Genomic DNA, 13,249 nt, shown 5'->3' on the forward strand with positions numbered 1-13,249 from the left:
AATTTGATCTTAATTGACTTGCCTGGTTAAATGTTGTTTTTTAAAAATATAAAAACGTCTCTCTCTCTCTACCCCTCCTCCCCGCTCTCCCTCCCTGACAGCTGGTGGCCAATGCTGTGTTGTTTTTGTGTGTGAACTGTGTGGGAGTGTTTCACCTGTGGCTGACTGAGCATGCCCACAGGAAGTCCAGTAAGAAGAAAGAGAGGTTCAGCGCCATGCGCTCCCAGAGGGACATGCAAAAACACCAGCAGGTAGCTGAATCAATTAAACTTGTTCAGTTCAATTCGGTTCAGTTCAACTCAACTCAAATTCTATAGTCCTATTAATCAATCCCCTTAGAGCCCATCAAAGGGCATCCTCTTCCAAGAGAGCTTTCAGTCGTAGATGCCCATCTTTATGACCTGCATGCAAACAGTCTGCTACTGTAAGTCAATAGTTTGATCATTTAATCAATGAACACACAAACCCTCCTCATGCCCCTCCCCTTGACAACAGGAGCACCTCCTCCTGTCCGTGTTGCCACGATATATCGCCATGGAGCTGAAGACGGAGATCATCAAACGACTGTCGGAGAATAAAGAGAAAGGACAGAACTTTCACAGTCTGTACATCCGGCAACACAAAGATGTCAGGTGAGGAAATGTGCGCTTATACACACAATGCATAACATGACTGTTAAATAGCCATCACTAGCTGTCTTCCACCCAGTTACGCAACCCTGCACCTTAGAGGCTGCTGCTCTAAATATATGTAGACTTGGATTAAATGGCCACTTTAAGAATTGAACACTAGTCACTTTAGTAATGTTTAAATCATGTTGACATACTGCTTTACTCATTTTCATATGTATATAATGTATTCTATTCTACTGTATTTTAGGCAATGCCACTCCGACATTGCTCAATATAATATTGATATATTTCTTAATTTCATTCTTTTACATTTAGATTTGTGTGTATCGTTGTGAATCGATAGATACTACTGCATTGTTGGAGCTAGGGAACACAAGCATTTCGCTACATCTGCAATAACATCTGCTAAATATGTGTATGTGACCAATAAGATTTGATTTAATGTGATGAATATAACCTTGTCTGAGACCTGGGCCAGGATTCATAAAGTGTCTCAGAGTAAGAATGCTGATCTAGGAACAGTTTTGTCTTATATAATCATAATAAACAAGATATCCACGGAAAGAGGGGGCCTGATCCTAGAGCCTGAGGACTTTTGTTAACTTCCAGGTTTTTATCTGTGAGGGCTAAAGCAGACCTAGTCCAGGGTCTATACCTGGTCACTACCATCCCTGTTGTGTCCTTCACTCTCTAGTATTCTGTATGCTGACATTGTGGGGTTTACTAAGCTGGCCAGTACCTGTTCTCCTGAGGAGCTGGTGGGAGTCCTCAATAAGCTCTTCGGCAGGTTCGATGACATTGCCAAGGTGAGAGCTTCCCTTAACCAATCAGTCACTCACCTTTCCCCTCACCTTGCCCTGGGCTGGATGGATAGGTATAGGTATGTTTTGGCTAGCTAGAGATTCTCTCAACACAATATCTCAACTACAGGTCAATGGATCCTTATGATGTAGTGCAAATTTACTGAGACAACTTGACTATTATTGTCTCTCTCGCTCTCTCCTCCCTCCTCTCTCCCTATACCCATCCACCCTTCTCCCCCTCTCTCTCTCTCCAGATGAACGAGTGTTTGCGTATAAAGATCCTGGGTGATTGTTACTATTGTGTGTCGGGTCTGCCAGACCCCATCCCAGCCCACGCCAGGAACTGTGTTCAGATGGGACTCAACATGTGCACGGCTATCAAGTCAGTCTGCCAATCAATGAATCAATAATTCAATCCCTGCTCTCCATCACCACTCACATATAATTCTCCCCTTCATCTGTATTTAACTGTCATTCAATATGTGTCCATCAACTCCGTGTGTATCACCTCTGAGAATCACTTTAGTGAATTGCTTATACAGATTATTATATAAAGTTATTTCATTTTATGATAACATGTAAATATTTAAATTATTAATCTCAATCACATGTGCTTATCTACTTTATTAAATGTAGATATATTAAATATCACCTTGTGATGCTGCCATAAATATGATTTAATGCAAAAATAGTTGAACACAATCTGTATGACATTGGTTTGAGCTCCTGGCTGATTGTTATAACCATGGTTATAACCATGTCATCTCTTGTAGTAAACTACGGGAGGCTACTGGTGTGGAGATCAGTATGAGAGTGGGTGTGCACTCCGGCAACGTTCTCTGTGGCGTGATTGGTCTACAAAAGTGGCAGTACGACGTCTGGTCACATGACGTGACTCTGGCCAACCATATGGAGTCTGGGGGCATGCCAGGGTAAGGAACCAGGAAATGCATTTGCTTGTGTTATAATCTGTGTTATAAACTGTTATAAATGTGTAATAAGATGACATACACGTGTTATAAACTATTGTAAATGTGTAATAGACATGTTATACATGTCTTATTATGTTTGTGTGTGATATCTTTACGCAAATATACTTTTTGCAAGTGTGTGTTCAGGAGGCAATGCACCATTTAACAGATCATTCAGATAGAAACACCTTACGTAAAACAAATATGATTGTTTGCCATACAGAATAAAGAATTGTGCCAGTTCTAATCATTACATTTCTATTTGCAATGTTACCCACCCAAGGCGTGTCCACATCACAGAGGAGACACTGGGACACTTAGCTGGGGTGTACCAAATGGAGGACACTGACGGGGGAAGCCGGGATGCTCTGCTAAAGGGGAGGAAAACCTACCTGGTGATCGACCCCCATAAGGAAGACACCACCTCTAAGAGGAAGGAAAAGGTGTGTGCAATGTGCATGTTTTAGAAAGTCTGTCCTTGTATCTGTGTTTGTGTGTATGTACACATTTAAATTCTCTTAGATGCCTGCACCTGTACAAAAATGATGTGTGTGTACATGTTTCAGCGTGTGTGTGTGTGTGTGCATGCATCACTGATGTGTGTGTGTGTGTGTGTGTGTGTGTGTGTGTGTGTGTGTGTGTGTGTGTGTGTGTGTGTGTGTGTGTGTGTGTGTGTGTGTGTGTGTGTGTGTGTGTGTGTGTGTGCGTGCGTGCGTGCGTGCGTGCGTGCGTGCGCGTGCGTGCGTGCGTGCATCGCTGACGTTTGTGTGTGTGTGTGTGTGTGTGTGTGTGTGTGTGTGTGTGTGTGTGTGTGTGTGTGCAGTGTGATTAAATCATCAAGACACACAAATGACTGGAGGGAGCCAGAGTTCAAGCCTAACCAGAAGAAAAAACACCTTTTCCCGACTCTCTTCCTCCTGTTGCTGCGGGGCGATTCTGCTGTTACGTTCCTAATAGGCTACACCAGGGGTCGGCAACCTTTTCCATTTGGAGTGGCAATTTATCTTACCATTTTTACCAATCTGTGTGCCATTTATGATTTTTCTATGCACATTTTCATGGAACAGTTACAATTAATTTATAACAAAGTCTTCATATATCAAAATCTAAATTCTGAAAGTAACTTCTGTTGCCATTTCCAACTATGTAAAATAGTCTACATAAAGCCAACAAATAAAAACATTGCCACCTGCAGGTAGAAAATATCCTGATAAAAATAAATATCCTATAAATCAAATTGGCTCAGCCTGGCCTGCCTGCAAGGAACTTGAAACGTTGTATCAACAACTAACTGAGGTTGAAGCTGTGCTAGCAAACTTGCAAAGTTGTATTAAATATTCTGGGCTCTCCAGAGTCTCCGCTCCAGTGAGCTCCAGAAAGACAGTTAGGCCTATTTTATGAGGTTTCCACCGGATCAGAGCATTACACTTCTCTCTCCATTTCACTCTATTGAAAGAGAGCTGGAAAGATTTTTCAAATAGGCTACATTGAGGAACTATTGTCATTCTCAATGGATGTAAAAACAGACTTTGTTTACTTGCTGTTTGAGGTGAAGAAAGAATTACTTTGAGAAGTTTCACAGTGGTGGTGAGTTTAGACAATCAGAAATACTATCAGATCCCCAAATGGGCACATTTATAGGTCTACATTTGTGCGCAGGCCAGGTAGCCTAGCCTATAATCAGGTGTGTGTCCTTACTCGACATTGACAGGAGGGCTGCAAACAAACGACAATGAACAAATTGTCAATTCCGAAATGGATGAATTAAACAAAAACTTGTTCCTCACAAGTGTAGCCTAAAGGTTGTGTGGGCCGCAAACAACGTGTCCACTCCGACAATGAGAACGGTAAAAGACTGTAATAATAATATACTGAATGTATTAACAGAAATTACCATAACCAAAAAATCATTGTAGATTAGAAATTATGAGAAATAACAGTAAATATACTACTGGTGATAATGGTGTGCCATCCCCACGGCCTCCACTGAGACAGGCGTGAATCAGACTGTTGCCTCATGTGCCAAAAAGAAAAGATATACTGTATATATTTTAGACTGTTCGGCTAATAACATTTCTGTCGACGAACAGCCTATCGACCAAACGATCAACCAGTCAACTAAATGGGGTCAGTCCTAGTGTACATACCTGCATCCCTGATGTTTGCATGTGTTCCAGACAAACATTCTCACGGTCAGTGGTCATAAGCAGCGAGCCTCGGTGAGGATGTCTCAGTACCTGCAGTCCTGGCAGACCATCTGTCCATTCTCTGACCTCAGCAACCCTGAGGCCACACCCACCCAGCTGCCAATCAACCCGACCTGCGCCAGCACGAATCAATCACAGCCATCTGCAGTGAGTAATGTACCTGTTGACCCCGCCTACCTTCTCTGTTCTCACTCAGACACATATAGACACGCACTCAACGCTGATCCACACTTATGCCATTCACACAGAATCATGCCAACATGCATGACAAACTTTCACAAACACACACCCCATATCCCATCCCACCCACTCATATTCCTAAGTAAGTCACATACCAGGGTCATAAGGCACCAAATGGAAGTAAACTCACTTGGACTTGTCCAACAAGAAACACTCATTTTAAAACGTTTACCATTGTGTTCCCTAATGAACACGACCCTGTTAATCCCTTCTACCTTCTCCTATTACACACACATGCATGACAGCTCATAGAGCATAACTTTCACAAATACAGACACCATGAAATATTGCTAAATCTACATACTTTCACAAATACAGACACCCTAAATATTTCTCCCACTCGTTCTTATGCCTTTCATGAACATATTGCCTTAGCAATCCTAACAATGTTCACAAAAGTATTTTTTCTCTCTTTTTTCACTTCTGTCAATCTTTCAATATTTGCAGAGTTTAATCGTAGATATTCAGAGTGAACTCGAACATTGTGTGTGTGTGTGTGTTACAATCAGAGGAGAAAAAAACTCTACACCACCTTTACGAAACACACAGAGATGCGTACAAAGCTCTCCCTCGCCCTCCATTTGGCAAATCTGACCATAACTCTGTCCTCCTGATTCCCGCTTACACAAAAACACTAAAGCAGGAAGTAGCAGTTACTCGCACAATACGGAAGTGATCAGATGATGCAGATGCTAAGCTACAGGACTGGTTTGCTAGCACACACTGGAATATGTTCCGGGATTCTTCCGATGGCATTGAGGAGTACAACACATCAGTCACTGGCTTCATCAATAAGTGCATTGATGACGTCGTCCCCACAATGACCGTACGAACATACCCCAACCAGAAGCCATGGAATACAGGCAACATCTGCACTGCTAAAGGGTAGAGCTGCCGCTTTCAAGGAGTGGGGACTCTAACCCGGACGCTTATAAGAAATCCCACTATGCCGTCCGACGAACCATCAAACAGGCAAAGCATCAATACAGGACTAAGATCGAATCGTACATCATTGGCTTCGAGACTCGCCAGTTGTGGCAGGGCTTGCAAACTATTACGGACTACAAAGGATAGCACAGCTGCAAGCTGCCCAGTGACACGAGCCTACCAGACGAGCTAAATAACTTCTGTGCTCGCTTCGAGGGAAGCAACACTGAGGCATGCATGAGAGCACCAGGTGTTCCGGACGACTGTGAGATCACGCTCTCCGTAGCCGATGTGAGTAAGACCTTTAAACAGGTCAACATTCACAAGGCCGCAGGGCCAGATCGATTACAAGGACGTGTACTGCGAGCATGCGCTGACCAACTGGCAAGTGTCTTCACTGACATTTTCAACCTGTCCCTGACGAGTCTGTAATACCAACATCTTTCAAGCAGAGAACACCAAAGTTACCCGCTGAAATGACTACCGACCTGTAGCACTCACGTCTGTAGCCATGAAGTGCTTTGAAAGGCTGGTTATGGCTCACGTCAACAACATTCCCAGAAACGCTAGACCCACTCCAATTTGCATAGCTCCCCAACAGATCCACAGATGGCGCAATCTGTATTGCACTCCACACTGCCCTTTCCCAACTGGACAAAAGGAACACCTACGGGAGAATGCTATTCGTTGTCTACAGCTCAGCGTTCAGCACCATAGTGCCCTCAAAGCTCATGACTAAGCGAAGGATCCTGGGGCTCCCTGTTCACCCATGACTGCATGGCCAAGCATGACCAACACTATCATTAACGACGACACAAGAGTGGTAGGCCTCATCACCGACAACGATGAGACAGCCTATAGGGAGAAGGCCACCTGGTAGTGTGGTGCCAAGATAACAACCTCTCCCTCAACGTGATCAATACAAAGGAGATAATCGTAGACTACAGGTAAAGGAGGACCAAGCACGCCCCCATCCTCATCGACGGGGCTGTAGTGGAGCGGGTTGAGAGCTTCAAGTTCCTTGGTGTCCACATCATCAACAAACTATCATGGTCCAAACACACAAAGATAGTCATGAAGAGGGCACAACAACACCTTTTCCCCCTCAGGAGACTGAAAAGATTTGGCATAGGTCCTCAGATCCTCAAAATGCACCATAGAGAGAATCCTGACTGGTTGCATCACCACCTGGTATGGGAACTGCTCAGTCTCCGACCACAAGGCACTACAGAGGGTAGTGCATACGGCTCAGTACATCACTGGGGCCAAGCTTCCTGCCATCCAGGAACTCTATACTAGGCGGTGTCAGAGGAAGGCCCTAAAAAATGTCAAAGACTCCAGCCACCCTAGTCATAGACTGTTCTCTCTGCTACCGCACGGCAAAGCGGTAACGGAGCGCCAAGTCTAGGTCTGAAAGGCTTCTTAACAGCTTCTACCCCAAGCCATAAGACTACTGAACAGCTAATCAAATGGCTACCCGGACTTTTTGCAGTGACCAATAGCCTCGCTACTGTTATTTAATGTGTATATTTTCTTATTTTCTGTTTATTTTAGTTAATACTTTCTTAACAGTTATTTTTCTTAAAACTTCATTGTTGGTTAAGGGCTAGTAAGTAAGCATTTCACTATAAGGTTGTATTCGGCACATGTGACAAATAATATTTGATTTTGTGTGTGTGTGTGTGTGTGTGTGTGTGTGTGTGTGTGTGTGTGTGTGTGTGTGTGTGTGTGTGTGTGTGTGTGTGTGTGTGTGTGTGTGTGTGTGTGTGTGTGTGTGTGTGTGTGTGTGTGTGTGTGTAGGATAGACCACCTACTCAGACCGATTCCAGCAGGTAAACATGCAATTCCATTTTACTTAGAATTATTCTCCAATTGTTGAATAAGTGTAATTTTAAATAATTAATCAAAATAATCCCTCCTTAGTACCAGTCAGGTCCTGGACGACGGCATAAGAGGGTCGTTAGATACTATTGACGGTGCAGGGTAAGTGTTTTTCCATATCTGTAAGATCTTTGTTGTTTTCAGTTATTTTCTCCACTATATGTCTCCTCTCTTCTCTTATTCTATCTATCACAGGCGGAGAGAAAAGAAGCTGAACTGCTTCACGCTGTTATTCAATGACCTAAAGCTGGAGAAACAGGTGGGAGTTTTAATGCTGCTGTTTTTCATTTGTTGTGTAATAGTTGTGTTTTGTGACATGTCTGTGTGTTAGATTTGTCTTTTGAAGTGTGGTGTTAATGTCTGTGTCATATGTTGTGATCGGTCTGGTATTACAGTACACTCCTAAAATATAAGGCTGCAGTGGACACTTCTGATAACGTTTCATGACGTCTGACGAGTATACACTTACAGGGCAAGGGGCGAGGGAGGGAGGAAGGAAGGAATTATTATTTTTAATGGACCGAAATTCGTCATCCCACGTTGATTGTGTTTTCAACCACCGGTAGCTTGTGGGTACTTTATATGCGCGGCTGTCACGATCATCGTAGTGATGTGATTACATCTTTTTGATGAAAAACAAAAAAAACACGAAGTACACTAAACAAACAAACTAACAATCTAACAAAGTAACAAAATAACAAAATAACAAAATAACAAAATAACAAAATAACAAAATAACAAAATAACAAGACGACCGTGACCGCTATCAAAACTGAGTGCAAACATGCAACATCACAATAGACAAAACCCACGAACCAATATACAAAACAGGTTACCTAAATATGGTTCCCAATCAGAGACAACGACAAACACCTGCCACTGATTGAGAACCATATCAGGCCAAAACACATAGAAACAGACTAACTAGACATGCAACATAGAATGCCCACTCATATCACACCCTGACCAAACAAAACATGGAAACAAAACACGCAAATCAAATCAAATCAAATGTATATATATAGCCCTTCGTACATCAGCTGATATCTCAAAGTGCTGTACAGAAACCCAGCCTAAAACCCCAAACAGCAAGCAATGCAGGTGTAGAAGCACGGTGGCTAGGAAAAACTCCCTAGAAAGGCCAAAACCTAGGAAGAAACCTAGAGAGGAACCAGGCTATGTGGGGTGGCCAGTCCTCTTCTGGCTGTGCCGGGTGGAGATTATAACAGAACATGGCCAAGATGTTCAAATGTTCATAAATGACCAGCATGGTCCAATAATAATAAGGCAGAACAGTTGAAACTGGAGCAGCAGCACGGCCAGGTGGACCGGGGACAGCAAGGAGTCATCATGTCAGGTAGTCCTGTGGCATGGTCCTAGGACTCAGGTCCTCCGAGAGAGAGAAAGAAAGAGAGAAAGAGAGAATTAGAGAGAGCACACTTAAATTCACACAGGACACCGAATAGGACAGGAGAAGTACTCCAGATATAAAAAACTGACCCTAGCCCCCCGACACATAAACTACTGGAGCATATATACTGGAGGCTGAGACAGGAGAGGTCGGGAGACACTGTGGCCCCATCCGAGGACACTCCGGACAGGGCCAAACAGGAAGGATATAACCCCACCCACTTTGCCAAAGCACAGCCCCCACACCACTAGAGGGATATCTTCAACCACCAACTTACCATCCTGAGACAAGGCCGAGTATAGCCCACAAAAATATCTGCCACAGCACAACCCAAGGGGGGGGCACCAACTCAGACAGGAAGATTACATCAGTGACTCAACCCACTCAAGTAACGCACCCCTCCCTGGGACGGTATAAAAGAGCCCCAGTAAGCCAGTGACTCAGCCCCTGTAATAGGGTTAGAGGCAGAGAATCTCAGTGGAAAGAGGGGAACCGGCCAGGCAGAGACAGCAAGGGCGGTTCGTTGCTCAAGAGCCTTTCCGTTCACCTTCCCACTCCTGGGCCAGACTACACTCAATCATATTACCCACTGAAGAGATGAGTCTTCAGTAAAGACTTAAAGGTTGAGACCGAGTTTGCGTCTCTTACATGGGTAGGCAGACCATTCCATAAAAATGGAGCTCTATGGGAGAAAGCCCTGCCTCCAGCTGTTTGCTTAGAAATTCTAGGGACAATTAGAAGGCCTGCGTCTTGTGACCGTAGCGTACGTGTAGGTATGTACGGCAGGACCAAATCAGAGAGATAGGTAGGAGCAAGCCGATGTAATGCTTTGTAGGTTAGCAGTAAAACCTTGACATCAGCCCTTGCCTTGACAGGAAGCCAGTGTAGGGAGGCTAGAACTGGAGTAATATGATCAATTTTTTTAGTTCTAGTCAGGATTCTAGCAGCCGTATTTAGCACTAACTGAAGTTTATTTACTGCTTTATCCGGGTAGCCGGAAAGTAGAGCATTGCAGTAGTCTAACCTAGAAGTGACAAAAGCATGGATACATTTTTCTGCATCATTTTTGGACAGAAAGTTTCTGATTTTTGCAATGTTACGTAGATGGAAAAATTGTCCTTGAAATGGTCTTGATATGTTCTTCAAAAGAGAGATCAGGGTCCAGAGTAACGCCGAGATCCTTCACAGTTTTATTTGAGACGACTGTACAACCATGAAGATTAATTGTCAGATTCAACAGAGGATCTCTTTGTTTCTTGGGACCTAGAACAAGCATCTCTGTTTTGTCCGAGTTTAAAAGTAGAAAGTTTGCAGCCATCCACTTCCTTATGTCTGAAACACATGCTTCTAGCGAGGGCAATTTTGGGGCTTCACCATGTTTCATTGAAATGTACAGCTGTGTGTCATCTGCATAGCAGTGAAAGTTAACATTATGTTTTCGAATGACATCCCCAAGAGGTAAAATATATAGTGAAAACAAAAGTGGTCCTAAAACGGAACCTTGAGGAACACCGAAATTTACAGTTGATTTGTCAGAGGACAAACCATTCACAGAGACAAACTGATATCTTTCCGACAGATAAGATCTAAACCAGGTCAGAGCAAATAATGGTCAGAGTGTGACAGCGGCAGTCAATTATGATTGCATGTCTACTTTTATTAACTATATCATTATTAATATATGCCTACTGTATGAAAGCTAGCAAATTAATTAGCTACCTAACGTTAGCCTGCTTAGCTGGAACTTTTGAAGAAGGAAAATGTTTGATTTCTACAATTTCCAAAAGCTAACCAAACAAAAACATCATTACTTTTACAAAACATGTTTATGCATTAGTAGCACAATTTGTAACTTATTTACAATAGTTTTTACTTACACTTGTATGTTGACTCCATATTGATGTTGAGGTTTTAAGTTTTGGTAGACTTTTCTTAGCGGATTTACAATCATCGCGAATTGAAATATGGGGCGTTTCAGGCCCCGAAGGGAACATAAATGGACACTCAAACTCCATTAAAAACGAGGGCTGAGGGGCTTATGTTGCAAACTTTCCTTGCTTGGCTAATCATTTGGACCGACGACAAATATGGCCACGGGGATTCCCCCAAGGGCATAAGGCGAGGATCAGTGGACAAGGGTGTGTCTTTTATGAATTTGAAACGAAGCCCATGGCAATTCCCTCAGCCCTATGTTCCCTCAGCCCCATGTTCCCTCAGGTCTAACTTCTAAACCAGGGGTCGTCAAACCAAATGGGAGGGAGAGCCATTTTCCAACTTCATGTCGTCACCAGTGATTCAATATTTCAGTAGGTCCTAGGCCATATGAGTTGACACATTTGATCCAATCATTATATAAATGTGTTGAGTAGATGCTGAGATCCATTTTTTTCTTCTTCTGGAAATGCAATGCGGGCCGCTGTAATATTTACATAGTGATTGAACATGTTCAGTAGGTCCCATATCCTTACATGAAATAATCAGCATTTTCTACATTATAACAATAAGCATTTGAGCCAATTTTGATTGGAATTGGTTCATTGGATCCTGAGGGAACAAAGGCTGAGGGAACATAGGGTTGAGGGAACACAGGGTTAAGGGAACATAGGGCTGAGGGAATATAGGGCTGAGGGAACATAGGGCTGAGGGAACACAGGGCTGAGGGAACATAGGGCTGAGGGAACACAGGGCTGAGGGAACACAGGGCTGAGGAACACAGGGCTGAGGGAACATAGGGCTGAGGGAACATAGGGCGAACTCCCTTCTGTCAAACTTGATTGCAGTTTCGGCAGCACTGACAGCTATATTAATGACATGACATTTCCAAACCTATTATGACTGACTGTTGTGTTAGTTCGGTGTATCTGATGTGATGGTGGTGTACCTGTTGTTGTGACTAATTTATTAGTGGGAATTATATCTGAGTTGTGTTTGGTATTATAGGGTTGTGTGTTGTCTGTGTAATGATATAGGCTAATGGTGTTGTCTGTTGTGTGTGTGTTGCAGTTTCGTCTCTCAGAGGTCAAAGGTCTACACCAGTCAGTAGGCTGCATGGCTCTCATCTTCGTGTCTCTGTTTACTGTCCAAATGCTCGTCTCCGAGAAGTGAGTATCCCGTGTGCGTGAGGTACAAAAACCTTTCAACGCACATTATGCACACACAAAAACCCAAACACATACTGCTGTTTTGATGCAAATGCCAACGTCACAATGCAAACGCATGCAAATGGAGCAGAGAACGGAAGAAAAAGGGAATTTGCGTTTTGCACTAACTGTGAGCATCAACCACAAACAACAGCCAGATAAAAGGAGAGGTGGGGGGCGGGCGAGGTGTCGAGGGCCTGAGGACCGAATGGAGAGAAATTGAGACTTCATTTCATTGCTCTCGCTCTTTCTCTCTCTCTCTCTTTCTCTCTCTCTCTCTCTCTCTCTCTCTCTCTCTCTCTCTCTCTCTCTCTCTCTCTCTCTCTCTCTCTCTCTCTCTCTCTCTCTCTCAGAAACTTTCACATGGCTGTGTCATATGGTGTCACCTTCCCTGTTCTAGTGTTGCTTCTCTCTGTGGTCTGCACGGGACACCTCAAGGTAACACTAAACCTAACCCCAACAACGGCTCAACCCTAGCTGCATGTTTCTCTTGAACATTTCTAACCAGGTATTGTCTGTGTGGGTGTTTTTAGAGATGGCGCTCTAAAATCCCTCTCAGTCTACAGTGGGTGACGTCGCTGTCGCAAGGAGTGGCCACAAGGCCTGCGGCACGTTTACTGCTGGTCTGCCTTTGTCTACTCATCACCTTGCTTATGGCCATACTGAACTTTGTGAGTCAGCACACACACACACACACACACACACACACATACGCACAAATATATAAATCCACGTACATTGGCACACTCTGACAGATACACACACCCATTGTGTTTTTCACCCCCCCCAGTTCTTTCTACCTGGAGACAACTGTGCCTCTGACTCGTACAACACATCACAATTACAGAACCTCAACCTGTACACCGTCCCTGTAAGTACCAATCAACCAATCAATCAAACTGCATTTGCATGTAGTGTAATGGATACACTTGTCACACAGTGCATAAAACTACACTTGGGCCTATTATCAGTAATTGGTAATATTAATATATTTTTCTGTTTCTCTTCTCTCCCTCTCTCTCATCTGTGTCTGTCTG

At 43.5% G+C, this 13,249-nt stretch overlaps 1 protein-coding gene across 3 annotated transcripts in view; it reads left to right on the forward strand.

Annotated features, from left to right (window-relative positions):
* The window catches only part of LOC124014410 (adenylate cyclase type 4-like), a 41,634-nt gene that overhangs the window by 7,025 nt on the left and 21,360 nt on the right, over positions 1–13,249 (forward strand). For all 3 annotated transcript variants that reach the window (XM_046329335.1, XM_046329337.1, XM_046329336.1), the window contains exons 6-19: positions 102–251; positions 496–632; positions 1,327–1,438; positions 1,690–1,817; positions 2,209–2,367; positions 2,690–2,849; positions 4,584–4,760; positions 7,581–7,612; positions 7,704–7,763; positions 7,857–7,920; positions 12,076–12,173; positions 12,566–12,650; positions 12,746–12,883; positions 13,003–13,083. In XM_046329335.1, the coding sequence (XP_046185291.1) occupies positions 102–251; positions 496–632; positions 1,327–1,438; positions 1,690–1,817; positions 2,209–2,367; positions 2,690–2,849; positions 4,584–4,760; positions 7,581–7,612; positions 7,704–7,763; positions 7,857–7,920; positions 12,076–12,173; positions 12,566–12,650; positions 12,746–12,883; positions 13,003–13,083 (1,581 nt within the window). The remainder of the gene's footprint in view (positions 1–101; positions 252–495; positions 633–1,326; positions 1,439–1,689; positions 1,818–2,208; positions 2,368–2,689; positions 2,850–4,583; positions 4,761–7,580; positions 7,613–7,703; positions 7,764–7,856; positions 7,921–12,075; positions 12,174–12,565; positions 12,651–12,745; positions 12,884–13,002; positions 13,084–13,249) is intronic.

This window comes from Oncorhynchus gorbuscha, linkage group LG25 (assembly GCF_021184085.1).
Source record: "Oncorhynchus gorbuscha isolate QuinsamMale2020 ecotype Even-year linkage group LG25, OgorEven_v1.0, whole genome shotgun sequence".
Classification (NCBI taxonomy): Eukaryota; Metazoa; Chordata; class Actinopteri; order Salmoniformes; family Salmonidae; genus Oncorhynchus; species Oncorhynchus gorbuscha.